General features: G+C 45.5%; 1 protein-coding gene across 13 annotated transcripts in view; it reads right to left on the reverse strand.

Annotated features, from left to right (window-relative positions):
• Nucleotides 1-10715: 10715 nt before the first annotated feature.
• Nucleotides 10716-19753, reverse strand: part of FOXN3 (forkhead box N3) — a 409030-nt gene continuing 399992 nt past the window's right edge. For all 13 annotated transcript variants that reach the window (XM_032624078.1, XM_032624086.1, XM_032624088.1 and 10 more), the window contains one exon: nucleotides 10716-17572. In XM_032624078.1, the coding sequence (XP_032479969.1) occupies nucleotides 17023-17572 (550 nt within the window). In that variant the 3' untranslated portion in view covers nucleotides 10716-17022. The remainder of the gene's footprint in view (nucleotides 17573-19753) is intronic.

Raw genomic sequence — 19753 nt, forward strand, 5'->3', positions numbered from 1 at the left:
CGGTCAGCCTGCCTGTTGTAGTGCAGGGGACAGACAAGAGGGGCAGGACCAGAGTGCGGCCAGGGGCTCGTTGCCCCCAGTTTCATTGCTTGACCTTCTTCTGCTCGGCTCTGCTCAGCTCGGCTAGGCATTGCCGCAGGGCTGACCCTGGAGGCTGTGTTTCCTGCTCTAACGCCACTTGGCTTCCCTCAGGGTTTGTCCAGTGGGAAACAGTGACAGGTGGGTGGAGGAAAGGGCTTTTCTTTCCAAACTTCTCTGCCCAGGTGGTCTGTCCGTGGCTTTGACTCCATGGCTGCTTCCAGCTAGACAGGCCTGTGCAGCTGTGCTTTCTAGTAATCCTGCCTCCCGCCGACCCCTCTCAATTCAGGGGTGGTGACGGCTCTCTGCTCTTGCTGGGCCCTCCCCACTGCCCCCTCAGAGGGCCCAGCAGCCCCCTCAGCTCCTCCATCACCAGCACAGCCAGCTCCCCCCGGGGTCTCTCCCTGCTTGGGCTTGACTGACACAGTGAGGAAGGGGGCTGGTGGGTGCCAATTATACAAATTCTCTCACCGCAAAAGTCCGAAGGAGTGATGACAAAGGTCTGAACAGAGGTTACGACTGTAGTTGGAATGGAACTTAGAGACACCTGATAGGGCTTGTTGACACAATGCGGGAAGCGAGGGCTAAAAGAAATTGCGGGCTGCTTCAGGGTAATACAGGGGTCAGCAAACTTTTTCTGTAAAAGGCCGGATAGTAAATATTTTAGACATCGTAAGTCATTGGTCTCTGTGTCAAACACTCAATTTTTGCTGTTATTGTGCAAAAGCAGCCATAGGCAATGTATAAAGAATGGGTAAGGCTGCGTCTCCCCAAACTTCACGTATAAAAACAGAGGGAGGCTGCAATTGGCCCATGGCATGTAGTTTGCCGACTCCTAAGCTCGGGCCTTAGGTGGCTGGCAGAAGGACTGTCGTGTTGGGAACACAATAGGGCATCCAGGAAGAAACACTGATGTGGGACAGGAGTCAGGAGGAGAGTTGGGAGATGTATAATGGTGTGTCCTGCATCCATTAGGAATTGTATTTCACTGCAAGTAACGGATCTGAAATAAGCAGGTTTGAAAGAAGACTGGGTTTTATTTTCTCTCATGGAAAAGAAGCCTGGATGTTGGGAGTACAGGGCTGCTATGGCAATTCCATGGCGTCAGTGTTGTCCCGGGCTCCTTATAACTTTCTTCTCCACCATCCTTAGCACCTGGTTTTCATTTTCAAGGTCATCTCAGAGTTGCCTCATGGTCACCAAATGACCTCTGCTCTCCGGCTATCACATTTTTTTTTTTTTTTTAAGATTTATTATTTATTTATTTATGGCTGCATCAGGTCTTAGCTGTGGTACGCGGGATATTCACTGTGGTACGTGGGCTTCTCTCTAGTTGTGGCGCGCAGGCTCCAGGCACGTGGGCTCCGTAGTTTGTGGCACACGAGCTCTAGCTGAGGTGTGCAAGCTCAGTAGTTGTGGCTCGCGGGCTTATTTGCCCTGCGGTATGTGGGATCTTAGTTCCCTCATCAGAAATTGAACCCACATCCCCTGCATTGTAAGGCGGATTCTTTACCACTGGACCACCAGGGAAGTTCCCAGCTATCACATTAGAATTCCAGCTTTCACAGTGGAGTTTCATGTTATAGGAAGGAGGGTGGGTAGGAGGTTCAGTAATGGTAAGAGATGTGTTAGTCCTCTTTTAAAGAGTTTTCCAGAAGCCCCACCCAATACTTCCCCTTACATCCCACTGGCATCAATGTGCAAGGGAAGCTGGGGAACGTATAACAGCTTTTCAGATGGGCACACAGCCACTCCCATTGAAATCACGGTTCTGCTGGTGAGTGGTGAAGGGTGAATGGACATTGGATGGGTAACTAGAGGTCTCTGTCAACAGTGCTGGTTTGGCTGTGTTGAGTTGGAGGTCTTTGTGTCTGGCCATACAGGTCTGGATCTTGGGCAAGGAGGTTGGGTCTAAGAGGTGATGTGGAATCACTCTCAAATGGTTGGAGCCAAATGTGAAGATGGAAGCTCCCTGGGAAAGGGCTTACTCTTCCCTCTCTGGACCCCAGTGTCCCTCCTGGAGAGATCTGGTGCAATGATACACAGGCGGCTTCCCATTTGGGAATTCTGTCTTACTACACTGCGGCATTGCAACGCCTTGCAAGCTTCCTATGGGCGTGCATCTTGTCTTAGTCATTCTGTATGCCCAGGGCCTAGCATGCATCTGACCCTAGAGTCCATGCTTAGTATGTGTTCGCTGAATGAGTAAATGAGCCTTTTAAAGCTCATGCAGACCCTTGGGGATGGGAGGTCTTGGGGGACCCAGGGGAGAGAATTTTCAAATGTAAATGGTAATCTAATTGGCAGATCTAGGGCCCAGAACATACCTCATCCCAATTTCTGGTCTGGAAATGACACAACGCCTGCTTTGGATCCCTGACTGACTGCAGAAGCACTTTCCCGCAGACTCATTCTACCTTTGCTTCACAGCTAGGCTGAGGATGAATATTAGCCAACTTTCTTGTGGAAAAGAGACAGAGATGCAGCATTGGCTCAGGATCAAAGGAAAATTGGGGTGGACTGACATATCATTGCCAACTATCGTCTTAGTCAAATGAGGACATTAAAAACTAACATCTCCATCTATGATCACCATAATTTTATAGGAGACAGGACATTCTAACACCAAGAGAGCAGAAGAGGTGTAATCTTGACTAAAGGATAGTCTTTTGAATGGAATAATTTGAACTTTTTGAAAAATTCCCTCCATCATTCAACGATTCGCGTCTTGCCAACCGCCAAGAACTTTGTCAGGAGCTGGTGCTGACTCACCAACCAGCAATCAGAACTGATGAACAAGGCCACCCTAGACAAGTTAAGTGACGTTCCCAAAGCTGGTAGAGAGGGAATCAAAACTTCGTTTCCTGCCTCACTGAGTAAGACGCTCTCACAGAATAAACTGGTTGAACGTCAGCGAGTTCTCAGTTTTACTAACCATCATACGGCAAAACACCATGACAGAGTTTAGCTTTTGATTTTAAATAGATCATTGTAGACCAGCAGATAAGAGCTTCCAGCTATTCCGGTGGTCTCAAGTGGGGAGAAGTTATCCCCATTCCGGGTCCAAATTCCCCTTGAATGGAATATGCCAAGTGAATTTACCGACCTATAAGTTCTTTGGAGAGCAGCGGGACATTGGAACCATCAAGTAGATAAAATGGGATGAGGTTGAAGTAAATAAAAAAGTTTGAAGTATCCAAGTGGCAGCGACTGTCTTGGGGGTTCAATGTAGAACAAGATCTGATGCCTACCTTCATCCAAGGAGCTCCCCTCTAGGGGACAGGTAGATGAAGAATCTTACTTTCTTGTGATGGAAGCCACCATACAGGCAGGACTTTGGTGCTATGGGGACATGGGGAGAGAATAATTTGATTTAGGTCTTAAAGGATTGACAGGGATTTTTCTGGAGGAAAGAGGTAGGGAGGGGAGAGAGCATACATTCCATACATTCCAGAATATGAGGAAGCCCAAGCCAGGAAAAACCTGAGGAATTTGGAGGCTGGGATCACCGAGGGTGGCCACAGTCCTCGTGGGTGGAGGGGCTCAAGATTAAGTTGGAAATTCGGGCTGGGGCTCCTTTTGAAGGGCCACCTTGTGGGATTTGGCCGTTCTCCTGCAGGCAGTGAAGCCAGGTGTGAAGATCTGAAGCAGATGATGATACAATCAGAAGTGACTGGGGGGGACTTTCCTGGCGGTCCAGTGGTTAGCACTCGGCGCTTCCACTGCAGGGGGCACGGGTTCGATCCCTGGTGGGATCACTAAGATCCCACATGTCGTGAGGCACAACAACAACTAAAAAGTGACTGGGAAAGATGATTCTTGTGGCTCTGTGGGGAGCGTGTGGTCAGGGGAGGCTCGTGGTTATGGCTGACATCCAGACGAGAAGCAACGGAGCTTGACCAGGAGGGTGGTCATGAAGGTGGAGGACCAGGAGCAAGCAAAGGTGAGTTGGAGGTGCAACTGACCAAATATGGTGCTGGACTCCCTGGAGGAGCTGCCAGAGCAGAAGGGATTCAGGGTGACTTGGGGGCTCTTAGAGAGGTTGGCTTGGGATGGGTGGGTTGCGTTCTTGATCGCACCTTGTAAACACTAAGGACCAATTTCATGTGCAGCGTGTTTATGTTATTATTAGGTTATGAGTTCTTAGATATACGAGATGAGTTCCATCCTCAAAGTGTAAGAATGTTAACTTAAGCGTGAGTATAACCTCCTTCTGAATTTTCTTAATTGGCGCTTGAACTTTTCACTCCCAAGGGGCTAGTTATTGCCAATAAAGATGAGAAAATATTGAGTAGTTTCCCTGCCAATGGGTCAGGATGGGTTAGATGACATTTTCAGTCTTTCTTCTTCAGAAGGAAATGGTCTAGTAGAAAGGATTAAGCATCAAAAATCATGGCTTTTGTATTGTGTGACTAGAGCCCCTGATAATCAGTGTGCATGGCATGCCCCCTCTGAGCTCCGAGTGGAGTTTGCTGCCATGGTCCACCTGTGGGCAGGAGGCTGAACACAATGAACCTTCTCAGGTCTATGGGTCCATATTCAGTGAGGAAGAGTTTCAGGGAAAGGACCAGACTGATACTCAACTGAATGCTTCATGCACCTTTCTGCACATCCTTGTTCTCCCATAATGGTGGCAAAATTACTAAAATAAAGCAAGAGGATGCTGTGCCGCTTGGATTCTCCAATCTTCGCTGTTACAGCAGTTTTGAGAAGGGAGTGATGACGGCTAGGTGGTGGGGAGGGAAAGCAAGGAGGGGGGCAGGGTGAGGTTGAACGCTTGCTTATAAATCGAGAACTTGAAGCATTGTGTGGAAGAGAAGGACACACCCAATTATTTTATCATAGAGCTGGTAATCAGTAGCAAGGATCAATTCAGTAAGAAATCATTCTCCCACGGGAGGGATGGCCATGTCTGCAAATGGCAAACAGGCTCTTATCTAATTCCTCACCAGCCAACAGAGGTGAGAAGAGGAGACATGAGAGGAAGAGGAATACAAAAGCTGTATTGATCTTCGCAACAAGTATTTTTACGTCTTGAAAAGGCCACGCACTACTGAGAAGTTTGGGGAACAATATACCAGCCACCAGTGAGATACCCATTACTTGATACAGCTGCATTTTTGGAGGTGACCATATCTGAAGGTAGGAACCAGATTTTTCGTCTTCATCCCCAGAGTCATCAGGATTGCCAAAAAGTTGCTGAAAAACACGGGTGGGTTGACTATGACTGTGAAGGAGAGAATCTATTTTAAAATTTCCTTAACCTATTTCTTCTTTAATTTCTTCTCTATCCTTTCATGTTTCTACTGAAGTTCTGCGTGCTTAACTATATATGCCACGCCGGATAGTGTCAAGTATTTACAAAGAAATGGGTGCCAGAAGTAACCAAACTCAAGTTCTGAGTTTTGCTTTAAGAAGGAAGACCATTATTTTAGATGCATTTGACTATATTTAGAGACTCACTACCGGCTAGGGACGGCAGTGCTCTAAATGGGCTTGCACATGGAGTGAAGAAATACCACCCAGCATTATGCTGAAACTTCTTGATTGTAAACAGGAGAAGACTGTCTGCAAACTTCAGATCTGTAGTCTCACTGCTGTCCTTGGGCAAAATTCTGGGACGGATTATTACAAGAATGGTTTGTAAGCTCTTGGCAAGGAAGCCAACTTGAGCTCACTAAGATATCGTAAGTGAGCGGATGGATGAAGATGTGGATGAATAAGTTGTGGCTGCTTTTCATATGAGGGGTATGTTCCTTAAAATCTCATATTATTTAATACATGCATAAGTCAAGACTAATTCCCCCCGTAGGAATAAAGTAGGATTTACATTATTTCAAGGTTTGTACATTAGGTGAAACTTTATTCTTCTCCGTTGCCTTATTTCAAATTTGCATAATTCACATTAGCATACAGTAGGACTTTATTTCTTTTTTTATAAAGGAAGACTATGGACTTATACTTGGAGATCAAGGTGTACTTGACAAAATTTTGACTGGATGGAGACATGTAGGCTTCATATATCTTCATAAAGCCAGGTATACATATAACTAGTTGAATGATTGCCCTCTAAGGGGGATGACTGAAATGAAAGTTGACTTACAAGGGGGTCTCCAGAACCATGCTACATGGCTCCAGCTTTGTCCTAATCAGCAAACAAAAGACATTTTCAAATTTGTGATCCAATGACGCCTGGAGGGAAAGCAAGTTTTTCCGATGGACCCTCATACCCTCACCCCACTGCTAATCTCAACTGGCCTTGAACAATGGACCAAATCTAAGGAGGTGACATTTAACAGAGATAAATATAAAGTCCAGCACTTTGATCCAAAATGAACAACTGGAGAAGCACACCAACAGCTGGGACTTAGTTGCTTTAGTTAATAGCAAGTTCAACGTGAATCCGCGGTGTGACACTGACTTCTGGAAAAAAAAAGAGTTTAGCCTTTGGTTACATTAATAGAGGATCTAGAATGAAGAAAGTGATAGTTTCTCATCATCAAACTGTACTCAGTTCTGACTACAAACTGGAACATGTCCAGAAGAGAGAAAGAATAGACAGAACTTGGAATATTTATTCTGGAAAAGACTTTGGGAAGAAATTATTCAAACATATAAATGGTTGCCATGTAGAAGATGAGTTAGGTTTGCATCTTTGTGGCTTTCCAGGCTAGTCCATGGAACTTCAGCCAAACGTTTTAGGGGGTGGAATTTGTCTCAATATAAGGACAATGAGAGTGTCTGAAGAAAAGAGGGCCATCTGGGGCCAGCTGACGTGTTTGGTCATCATGGCGCCATTTAATGGCTAATCAGGAACACTGCTAGAAAGGAGACTATGAATCTCGTTTCTTTCTCCTCAACTCAGTTACAGATGATTCAGAAAGAAGAAAATAAATGGCCAGTAAATGATGGGAAATCATGTAACTTTGCTAGTAATTAAATGAAAACTCACACAGTAATAAATTGTCAATTAAACCTCAATTTAAAAAAACAGCAATTGTCTGGTAGCAAAAATTAAGGAGAAAAATAAATTCCAATGTTGGTAAGGGTGCAATGAAACTGGGGTTTTCATTCATTGCTGTTGGCACTGATGCCTTTTGGAAAGCCGGTATATAAAGCGCTGTAACATTGATAATACTTTTGTTCCAATAGTCCAACAGGTTATCTAACCCAAAAGACAAGTTGAGAATATGCAAATAGCCACTTGCCTGAAGATCTTCATTGTGGTATTACTTAAAATAGAAAGAAACTATAAGCAATTTAAACAATGAAAGGGAAGGTAACAGTTGAAGGTGACAGGCCACCTACTCAATAGAGTGTTATGTATCATTTACAAAGATAGTCATTTTCACTACAGCTGTAGGCAAAATGCATAGGACATGATATTAAGTGTGTACGTGTGGGGAATTGTCAGCTATGAAATTCTAGAGATGTGATGATTATAATTACATACCAAATAGATGGATATGGCAAAAGATAAGAAGGAAAATTTCCTCTTGAGTCCAGGTCTGCCACTAGACAGCTGTGTCATCTTGGGTAAATCCCTTAACTTTTTTGTGCTTCAGCTGCCAGGTCTATAAGACAGGGTGTTTGGACTCAACGGTCCCCAGTGTCCCTTCCAGTTTTATGATGAGACTAGAATGGACCCATTTAATGAAGAAACTGCATCCCAGTGGGATTAAGACATCAGCCACCGTCTTGTTTTCAGACTTCCCTCATCATACAATGCTTCATCCATGTTACATATTTTTAGAAATCAGTTTTGAGATGAGTAACAGATGAGAAAAAATAGAATTCCTTGATTCTTCTCAAATAAATTGCTGCATTTTGAAGGAGATCTAGCCATATGGTCTGTAAGTACTTTACTATGGAGTAACATAAAACATTAGGAAACTCTATCCCAAAATGCCCCAGAATGATTGCAACTCAAGATACCGTTGTTTGAGTATTATTTAAAGCACCGTTCTGGGTTTATTCACACGAAACAACGGGAAGAGGTGGACGTCCAATAAGCTGATTTATTCACTTATACTTGAGTCTTTTAAAAAAAGGTCCTCTAGGTGGTCGCAAAGCACCTAGCTGATCTCCCTGTGCTATGCGGCTGCTTCACTTTGTTATAAAGCAGAAACTAACACACCATTGTAAAGCAATTATACTCCAATAAAGATGTTAAAGAAAAAAAAAAAAGCGGTCCTTACCAAGTTCCTGAACCCCTGGTTTTGTATCCCAATCGGTGTTATAATGGTCAGAACACATTTATGTTTGTGTACTTACAAGACCATTTGATTCCTAGGGGATCTGAGAAGCAGGGTGACAGACATGAGCTTTCAGGTGATAAACAAAAGCCTCCTAGTCATGCCAGACTCCCTCTGAAATGGCCCTCATCTGTTCAGAACTTTCTAGAAGGCTGGTGACTTCTTAGTTCAGAACACTTCCTTTCATCAGGCAGAGCAGTCAAGAGGTGAAGAGAAACTGGCCAGGGGCAGCAGCACCGCTCACCTTCACTCATCCCACCCGTGCAGCATCAACACGCCAAATGGCCTTTGTGGTCCCTGAGGTACTGGGGCGCGGGTGGTGGGTGGGTAGTTTCACTGCCCTGAGGATTCATACAACTTTGCAGACAGTGTTGTCTGATCTTTTCAGAAAATATTCCATTTTCAATTGTCCAGGAAGAATTTTTAAGTAGCAGAGAGAGCCCGCATCTAGATTACCTAAACATTAGAGGAGAGCTTGCGTTTTACTTAAATATGCAAACGAGGCATCTATCCAGCACATAATTACATCCTCAAGGCAGAGTCCAGAATCTTGTAGTTTTGCTCAAAGGAAACACAAAACATTAGACATACAGTTCCGCAGCGAAATGCACGGCGCAGATCGCAAATGCTGCTATTAAACCACGGAATACAAGTCACTGGTGAGTGTGAGCTTTATTAGTACTTTTTTTTTTTTTTTTTTGCGGTACACGGGCCTCTCACTGTTGTGGCCTCTCCCGTTGTGGAGCACAGGCTACGGACGCGCAGGCTCAGCGGCCATGGCTGACGGGCCCAGCCGCTCCGCGGCATGTGGGATCTTCCCGGACCGGGGCACGAACCCGTGTCCTCTCCATCGGCAGGCGGACTCTCAAGCACTGCGCCACCAGGGAAGCCCTATTAGTACTTTTGATTTCCTCTTTCTTTGCAGTTATACCAGGCTGCTTTTAATAAAATGAAGACACTGGTCATTCCTTTGTTTACTTCTTTTGGAGGAACTGGAGAGTGAGTTGAAGAGGGAGGCTGTGGTCCCATTTTGATGAGCGCAGAGGACACAGACGGAGAGGCACGTGAATACAAGGTAAGGAAGTAAAGCTGCTTGAACACACGTAGAAGCAGCTCAGAGACATGCGAGTGCTGTCCTTTCAAATCAGTCACCTGACAATACTCTGAACCTATATTTGAGTCTTTTAAAAAACGGTCTTCACTGCAGGTTACGAACAACTACCAGATGTTTTCCCTCTCTTCTGTGGAATGGTCAATGAACCCCGGAGGTCAGATCAGAATCTCGGAGGTGTTATCATCTTGACAGAGTTCCCTCAGATATTCTGATAATCTAACTGGCTGTCTTGTCTTCAGACACCTTGAGAATCACTTACGAAATATGTTTGATATGGGCTTTTTATGGTGGGTGGCCACACTTTATGTTTGGTATTGTCATACCCAACTTGGTCACCTACCCGATTCATCAGATTTGACCCAAATGACTTTCTGCTATTCCTCCCAATCAATTCCCCTGAAATACTGAAGATCTGTCAACCAGGAGGGAGCACCACAGCTTTGAAGGTGATTCCAACAGTGCAAATGGACATGGCTGCAACCCTGGCAAACATACTGGATCCTGGAGCGACCACTCTGAGAAGCCTTGCTGGGAATCCGTTCCAGCAGGCCCACTAGAAGTGATTTTGCAGTAACACCTTGACCACAGGAGGTACAGCCTGGGCACCTAGAAGACACCCGTGAGTGTGGGGGTCCAGCAGAAGGGTATTATCGGTGGAGACCAGATCTACGAGGGTTGCTGCTGCTACTGTGAGATCTACAGATGGACATAGTACACTAGAACAACCATCACAAAAGGAACCAGAACTCCGAAAGAACAGCCTTTCTACTCCTCCAGCATGGTGACTGGTGCCCTGGGACCTATTACTTGTCCCAACCACTCCTCTCCCAACCAGCTCCTTCGTGCCTCTTAGGGCGTGTGTGTGGCCCTTGAGTGGTGATGGATTAAATCCTGGAAGGTCAGAGTCTCAGGGTTAGGAAAGTTATCCTAAGAAGCCCTCAGGACCTGGGATAGGCTGGCAGGCTCCAGCCCCTTTGTATAATTTTAGTGTATTGTTTGACAATTTCCAAATGAAAGGCACAATCTTTCTTAACCACAAGCTCTAAGGTTCATGGCAGGAGGCCTGCTGTCCAACAATTCTTCAGGTCAGAGTTGGAATTCTCCCGGGTTCCACAGGTGAGCCCACCCTTAGGCTGTGAATCTGTGTATTTGCAAAAGATGTGCGATTTTCTACGGAAAAAGAAGCATGCGTGAGGATAGGCACAGATAAGTACAGTGGAGACTCTAACACCAGACCGTAAAAAACAGAACACATACCCTAGTGCAGGTAAGAAATATAAATGATTTTACTGCTCAGCATTTGCATATGGAGACGCAGTGCACACAATACTACGTGGCGTTTTTCTTCAATTGATGCAACTCAGTAATTTTTATTGCAACTGGAAGACAATACATCACAGAAACTTTATGGTAGGTCTGGGGAAAAGTGTTATTTACAATAAATGATGAAATAGTTTGTCTTTGGCAATATGATTACATATGAAGAATGCGAAATGCAAGTATGGATGCCTCCAAAGCAACACCATCAGGTCCCTAAACTTCGGCGGGCTGTGCCTGCTTCCACACTGCTCCTCTAGGTAACACAAACGCAACTGGACATCACTGCCTCCTCTATGGTTCTCCCTTTCTATTCATGATATTGGCAGTTTCATACAGAAAAAATACCGGAAAAAATTGGCTTTTGAAACCATATTACTCTAGTAAATGAATTTGGCCATCGAGGTCTATTGGCCAGAGGTCACATGACCCTAAGTATTGAGAGTAAACCTCTTGTCTTCTGATTGCTTTATCACTGTTATTTATTTTTCTGTAAAACAAAAGCAGAACTCAGAAATGTTACAGAATCAAGAGTATAAAAAAATGTACAAGTGTATAATGCTTCCCAGACATACACGGATACTTGTTTCTTCCACATTGTTACCATGGCAGTATAAGTAGTGAGTGTGAATGACAGCAGGAAACTGGTTACTGAATCAGCTGTGAGCGTCGATGTCTCAACATACATACTCAAGAAATGCTGAATGTTTAAATAACTGGAATTGTGCTAAGAGTTTCATCTAAAGAAAAGGGAGGGGTTGGGAACTCAGGCCACAGTCCTGAAAGGATGAAAGACAATTTCTAGGTTTGATAGATTCACCATATCGAAGTCTTTGAGAATCCAATATGGAATATTAACTCTTCGCAAAAAGTAGGGAAGGCTATTCTCAACTTCTGCAAGTGAAATACAGTGGACAACACTGTTGCATCTATTCCAAATAAATAGTCTTGATTTCAACACTAACAAAACGAACAGGAAGGGTACTTGTGGGCACGATCACAGTAAGTCAGAAGTGATCTTTCACCCGAGTCTGATTTCAAAAGTAGGACAGACAGCAAAATGCAGCACCATAGACACATTGGTTTCGGCTGTTAAAAGATGGATCATTTTAAAAATCGGATTTTCCTTCCTTAATTTTTGGTCAGTGAAGCTAGCACTTGTTTGCTGAACTGTGGAAGAATTGCAAGGTCACACGCTATATTCATGATAAAGCAACGGAGCAGATGAGTCTGTGCTTAATTCAAGAATAACCAGTAGGGGAGAGAGAGAGAGAGAACAGGAGTTGACCACCATCACCGGCTCTCTCTCAAAGGAAGAGGGGTTGACAGATGAATTCACAAAGGCAGGCGGGACTATACAGAACACTGAATGCCGTGTGTAAATCCTCATGGGATTCCAGAAGGGGGAACACCACACAACGTATATACTTTGATTTACACATTCCGTTACAAAGAAAAGAAAAGAAAAAGACACCATTACAACTTTGTAACTGTGTTAACTGCGATATAAACCAAAGTCCCGGAGTTTTGGCAGGTAACTAAAAAGAGGGTTATCACTTAGGTTATATAGCAAAAGTGTTGATGTATATTATATATAGTAGTATAAATAATAAAAAAGTATTATTTAAATTAGATCACAGTGCTGCGTTATGTGCATAACAGTGTTTGATATAGTACTCGAGCTGGGACCTACGACACAAAGGGTTTAACTGTCAACACTGGTTAAGTCACAATCAAGAGGGGACACGGAGTTCAAATGTGTTCTTTTGGTGGCAAGAAAAAAAAAAAAAAAAAAAAATCCCGAAGATGAAAGAAAAATACTCCTCTACAGAAACATAAGAAAGAAAAAGGCAACATCTGGGCAGCTGTGATCCACCAGAAAGAAACGAGTCCCAACCTGAATCAAGTTTAAAAGGGAAAGAGAAGTCACATTGAGTTGAATCCAATCCCATATGGAAAACCCTCCCATGTAGATCACTTGTACATAACTCTGATTCCTTCTCCGAGAGCCCTTTGATGACAGAGGCCAAGGGCCCACACACGTGGAGTGGCGGTCACTGAAAGGAGGAACTGGTAGCGCTTGGTGCCGAGCAGTCCTGCCGCGTCCCAGGACTGAGCTGGGCGCAAAAGCCATCCGGGCGGTTTTCACTCTACAGAGCCCACAGCCTGAAGCCGTCCCGGGTGAGACCACCATTCAGTGCGATGGCCCTCTCCAGTGGCCCCGTGGTATTCACAGCTATGCCTAGCAAGGGCTAGACACGCTGAAAATCAGCTCTTAGGAAAAGCCTCCCACACATCCCTTCTAAAAACTCAGCCCCAAGACTAAAACCTGCTACAGCTGTCTTAGCCAGGGTTTTCTCACACCATCTCGATGTGGGTTGGGTTCATTTTAGTTTCAGATAGACAGTTTTACCAAAGAACTCTTGAACGTATATATACTGCTTAGAGAGGGGGAAGGGAAGTAGGAGCTTAGGGTATATCATAAGGCTGGGAAAAATCTATGATGCAAACTTTTTCCACATAATACTAGGTAAAGATAAAAGACAACTGTAGAAGCATAAAAATAACTGTCTACGTGTATATCATTTAAGAAAAAAGAGTTTACAATCTCCTTCTCTTAAATGTGTCCGAGGACCAACAGCAAGTAACTGTAGATGTCATGGTGCCGACGGATGTGTTCACGTTTGTTTTCCAAAAGCGTCTTCAAATATTGCTATAGTTCCCCATTTTCCCCTCCCCCCTGCCCCACGTGAGTATGTGAGATACTGGAATGACACATGAAACGCCACTTCTCCCAGCAGGAGAAATGAAAGCAAAAACACCACACCCCTTGAACGGTGCTCAGGCAATTTTTGTCAGACTAATGAGTACATAGGCTAGTTTGGAAGCTAAAAGAACACCTGACGTTTGGGAAGAAATTCCAAGACTAAAGCGATTACACTTGAGCAAAATATTCTTTCACAAATAGGCTTGTGCTTAAATTCTCTACTGCTCTTGGAGGAGGGGGTGAGAGAGGGTGCCTCCTGCCCCTTGGCTTGGCAAGGACATGGACAAGCTCATTCGGCAATGAATTCACTACAAATGGCCACATACACATCGATACTTTTTTTTTTTTTCTCAACAATCAAAATACAAAGTTAAACACAATTGAGCCATTGTTTTGGTTATGCATAATGTGTATGCCTCCAAAAACAGAAGAAAAATAGAAGAAAGTACCCTCACTAAAGTTTCCCCCAGGTCTCCCAGAGGCTCCTACGTAGGGACTGAGGGAGACTCGGGAAAAATAACACTTAGAAAGCTGCCCGATGAGGTATTTATGCAAAAAGAGTGGTTCTGGAGTTAAGAACACACTTTTATAAGATATTTATCTATTTCTCAAAGAGATCAGAAAAGTAAATCACACACATTGCATTTTATTATTTTCTAAAAGAGGCCTTTGCTCCTTTAGAAAAAGGAAATGAGGGGAGACAGCCCACGGTGGGGTTTGAATTGGAAGAAATCCCCTGCCAGAAACAGTCCTGGATGTTTACCTCTGTCTTTCAGGAGGGAAGTCTGAATTTGACCTTGGGGGTGGGGTGAGGGTGGGGGACTGAGGCGGGCTCAGTCAGGTGACGACACAGAAAGTGTCGCCCAGGTTCCACAGCTGTGGATGGCTTCTGGGGTGTCAGATGTTTGGGGAGACAGAGGGAACAGAGCACTTCAAAAAGACATCCTTATTCCCATCTACACCCCGAACAAGTATGCTGGAAGTTTTCAGGTTCAGGTAATGAATCTGACCTGTGTAGGGGTGTAGATCTTTTTTTTTTCCCCCTCAGGTTCTCTCATCAGCAACCCAGAGGAATGTGATGCACCAGTTAATTTCCACCGTCCTGGCTGATGGAGCTTCTGACAGTGCCTGGTGCTGGCAGATGGGCTCCACAATGGCCCACCCTGTCCTATTTTAAAAATCAAGATCACCCCAGTTCCCTCCCTCTCCCTCACCATCGTATCTTGAGCCATGGGAGTGGGCATTTTTGTTTATGTTTTAAAATTCCCTTCCATGTGGGTGGAAGATCAAATTCTTTTAGAGGGTCCTCTGGATCCCCCCAAATCATTTCTTTTAGGCAAAGATAACAGGAGTTTCTGGTCTGCGTGGCATCGTCTGGTTGTCTAGATTCAACGCTCACAATCTAGGTGGGCTTCATTCCAGGTTGGCTCGTGTGCCCAGGTGGTAGAGACGGCCAGCCCCTCCTTCCCACCATGAGATGGCGTCACGGGAAAACATCTGGGGCTGGTCCTTCCAACACCCGTGTCACTTCCTCCTTCACGTGTACCCTAACTCACACCCTCATCCAATAAGGCCCATTAGTGTGTTTCCCCTTCTCCTGGTGAATTTGCATAATTATTCACTGCCTTTTTCCTCGAAACCAAATCATGGTCATGGTTTTCTCAAGTCAGCGTCCCATAATTCTCTTGATTCTATCATACACACTCACTACTAAGTTTGCCCTCAAATTATTGCGTCACGGTAAACATGTACAGACAAAGAGAAAGGACACACTTTTCAACAGAGAATCAGAGGGGGTCGGGGCTGAAGTGCAGACAAGGCAGTGCAGAGCTCCACCATCCAGGCCCTACCAGAACATGAAGAGATTTTGTATTGCAGAGTAAGCTCCCCAACAGTCAGAATTTGTCCCTGAAGAAGGTTAAACCTTAAACACCTGCTTCAAAAAACAAAAGCAAAATAATTGGAAAAAAGGGGGGAAAAAAAAACAACGAAAAAAATTAAAGGAAAGGAAAATAAAAGGAAAAAAAAGAAGAAAACCAAAAGAACCTCTAAGCCTAAGGGCTTAAAAATTAGAGGCATAGCCTTTTCTCTATTTTCTATATTTATATGAAAATAATTCATGCTTCATGCTAAATACATTGTTTACCTTACAAGAACTTTATTTTTGAATAAAAAAAGTTTGTGTTTTTGTGATTTTTTTTTTTCTTTTTTTTTGTCTTTTTTCAAAGGAATTCCATGCATTGTGGATCAGAAATTTCTGCTGGCTACACTGGCTGAATGTGGAAATCATTGATTTTCGCAAAGATGAACCTTGACTGACATTAATTGCAAACTCCATTTTGAGGGCAGTATAGGAATTTGTTTTCCTTTCTTTTTTGCCATGTTTTACTTTAGTTGTCCATCAATGTGCCTTTCATCTTTTAAAAATACACCACAATACTAATGGCAGGTTCTGTAGCTTTTTGTTTTGTCTTGTTTTCACTTGGATCAAATGGTTTTGACAGACAGAAAAAGATTTGTACCATGATTTCCTTTGTTAACAGCTACTGTAATTTTTTGGAACTTGATTTTCACTTGGGCAGTTAAGAAGACATAGCTTGTTTTTTGCATCAGTTTTTTTCTTTTTCTCTCGTGTGTGTGTGTGTGGTGTGTGTCTGTGTGTGCACGCGTGGGTGTGCAGGACCAACCTTCAGGCTTATGGCTTGTGGAACCTTCTCTTCATTTAATGTAGAACAGAATTCAAGGATTAGCAACATCACTAAAAACTGACCCAGTTTCTTCTCATGAGTCACTGACACCTGTTGAACATGAATGGTCCAGTGTCCACCCCGGAAGATGCTACTAGGCTTCACGGTTAAGAAGCACAGAGGACTGGTGACCGCCTACCCACCCCTGCACCGCATGCTTGGGGCAATGCCAAGGGTTTTCTGGCACAATTTGATGCCCAGCGCCTCGAGCTTGGGTCTCCTCCTTCCTTCTCCTCAGTTGCCTTATGGGCATTCACTCAGCGAACCCAACTGGGTGCGCATCCTGACCTTTTAAACCTAAAGGTTGGGCCTGATCGATGGTTACTTTGCACACGTGCCTTCTAAGTGCCGGATGTGTATCCCCGTGGCATTATCGTTGCCGTCCCTGTGGATTCAGCCACGGGTTTCTGACAAGCTGGAGGAAGCAATGGTAATTTTGGCTTTTTCGGTTTTGTCTTCAGATAATGAAAAGCTTTTGTAAAACAGCTGAGTGTCAATATGAGTTCTATGGCTTCAATCTCCTTTAAACATAAAATTCTTAAGGGTCCAAAACAAAGGAGGGGGGCAAATTAAAAAAAAGAAAGAAAGAAAGAAAGAAAGAAAGAAAGAAAACCAAACCAAAAAAAAAAAAAAAAGAAAAGAAAAAATAATAATAAATTGCTGATATTGCCACAAATCATTAGAAATCTCCTGACGTGCTGAAACCAAATGGCCGTAAGTTCAAAACAAATCAGTGACTTGTTTTTAATTTTTCGTGGTTTCCTTTTGTTCTTTCTGCCCCTTTGCCGTCCGATTGGTGATGTTATTCAAACAGGACCGAATCCCCGCCAAGTGCAGGAGTGACCCCGCCGCCTCTTTCATCTCCTCGTCATCGCTCTCGGGGGGCTTTTCCGTGCGTCTCTTTTTGAGGGGCAGCGTGTCGCTGGGGACCTTCCTTGCCTTGGCGAGGTGCTGGCGCTTCTTGTGCTGGGACGCGTAGCCGCTGTCCCCCAGAGCATCCTTGGCCTCCTTCGGGCTGCGTTTCCTGTCATCCTCCTCCGGCTCGCTGTGGCTCTCGTGGCTCTGGAAGCTGCCCTCGCTGCCCTCGCTACCCTCCTGGCTCCCCTTGGTGGCAAACTCGTAGTGGTCGTCGGCCGAGGAGGAGGAGACGGAGTCGCTGGCGGGAGAGGTGCTCCTGGCGTTGGAGGACTTGGCACTGCTGTAGTTGTGATCCTCCTTGGGGTCTCCACTGACCACCGGGGAGCCACACGAAGGCTCGCTCTCAGTCCGCATCCGGCAGCTGGTGAGGCCATTCCTGCGGGGCGGGGACAGCGGTGGGGAGAGGGGCGGGGAAGGGGAGACAAGAACGGACACGGATTAAACCCCTGTGACGAGACACCCAGCAGCGCACTGAGTTGCCACAGCACACGCTCTGACATCCAATCCGGCGATGCCCCAACAGGTGGGTCTGCTTTGAAGACAGGGTCCCAAATCCCGACACCTCCGTCTTCCCTGCTTACCTCCTATCACTGACATTTTCACTCAGGTTGTACAGCTGAGACATCAAAACAACTCTTTTGAAGTGACAGCGGAGGAAGCGCCGTCTCTTCTATTAAACCATAAAAACCAAGCTGTGCTTGGTTTCACATACCCATCAACACCGCGCGATGCTGGCTGGGTACTTCAGAGAAAAAAGCCCGCTCTGTTCTAAAGCGGCTCTGGTAGGAGCCTTTTGTTGGAGGACTAAATTTGATGTTCAGGAAAAAGAGATACCTGCCATGTGGTGACAGCTACTCACTCCTGCGTCCCTTCCCTCATTCATTCATTCCACAAATATTCACTGCACACCTAATATAAATGCACGGCCTTAGGGAGGGTGCCGGGGGGAGCATCCGAGGTGGAATCAAATCCAGACTGTCACAAGAACGTGCACAGATGAACAGAGAAGCAAGTCATGGTTAGATCACAGACGAGACAGCAATAAGCTACCATCTACTAAACTTACCACCTGCCAGGCGCCCTGCTGTGTCTGCAAGGATGATTGCGTTTAACTCTATAAAGTGGTTATATTAGCATCCTTATTTTACGGATGCTGGAAGTGAGGTCTGGAGATGTCAGGTAATTTACTTAAAGCCACACAGCTAATGAGTAGCAGAGCTGGGATGAGAACCAAAGTCTTAAGCTTGAGCTCTTCGTAATATCATCAGACTGACTCTCACTCTTTTCTGATTTCCCTACAACTAGGTCACCTGCTATATATTCCCATCGGGACCCGACAGCACCCATCACACCTCTGATCATGTTATTGTGTCCACATGTCTGAGCAGTGAACTGACCTCCATTGTGCTTCCTTACTGGCAAAGTGGGTATAGTACCTGCCCCCTGCTTCACGGGGTTGTTGGGCTGAGGATGTGAGCGAACGCCTGCCGGCACCTAGACCAGCGCCTGGCATAGCGGCAAGGACGGTGATGCTTATTCCTGGTTCGGCCATACACTCTGTGGAATGAGCACCAATCCTGTCTGCACGGTAGCTGTAGTTCTGATGGTGCCTGGCACACAGAAGGTGTTCATAAGAGGCAGTGATCAGAGATGAATACGCACAGGTGGGGAGGGTTACTTACAGCTGGAGGGGGCAGAGGGAGGGCACAAGGAGGTTTGTGGAAGACATGGCATCTGCCCTTGGATGGGAGGGCCGGAGGTTTTGGGCAGGGAGGAGAATGTTCCACTGTACCATGTTGGCCCCATTTCCTGTAGACTCATCCACGGGTAATATATTTCTAGATCTTGGGAAGATGGGCACATTCTTCCTTCCTACACAGCCCCAACTGTAAGCACCCTACGTTCCCTCCATAGACAGCACTTCCCACCATCACTGTGATCGTGTGGTGATGTCCAGCGTCGGTGGTTCCCGTTAAAGAGTTAGCACCACAAGGCAGGGCCCAGTCATTGATCTGTCCTCAGGGGCTAGCACTGTGCCAGGCACGGAGTGGACCCACAACAGATACACCGAGCAAGTGTCGGAGCAGATGGGATTGTTTGGCAGAGAGTAGGAAGTCTGGGGAGATGGCTGTGGGTCTCCACCAGCACGTCTTCCCAGACACTCCCTGAGGAAGCGGCCCCGGCAGAAAGGCTATGGGGTGGGCCCTCCAATGAGAGTCAGTCTGGAGCCCCTTCCCTTTCTCTCCTGCCACCCCCGTGGGCCTCGAGGCTCAGGGAGATCCTGTTGCAGGCCAAAGAGAAAGGAAGAGGCGAGGCGAGTCCTTGGTGTAAACGGTGTAGCAGGCATCTCCTTCCTGCTGGTGCTCCGTTAAATTTAAGCTGGTGGAGCTTGAGGATACGGGGAGGGGGAAGGGTAAGCTGTGACAAAGCGAGAGAGAGGCATGGACATCTATACACTACCAAACGTAAGGTGGATAGCTAGTGGGAAGCAGCCACATAGCACAGGGAGATCAGCTCCGTGCTTTGTGACCGCCTGGAGGGGTGGGATAGGGAGGGT

This window comes from Phocoena sinus, chromosome 2 (genome assembly GCF_008692025.1).
Source record: "Phocoena sinus isolate mPhoSin1 chromosome 2, mPhoSin1.pri, whole genome shotgun sequence".
NCBI classification, from domain to species: Eukaryota; Metazoa; Chordata; class Mammalia; order Artiodactyla; family Phocoenidae; genus Phocoena; species Phocoena sinus.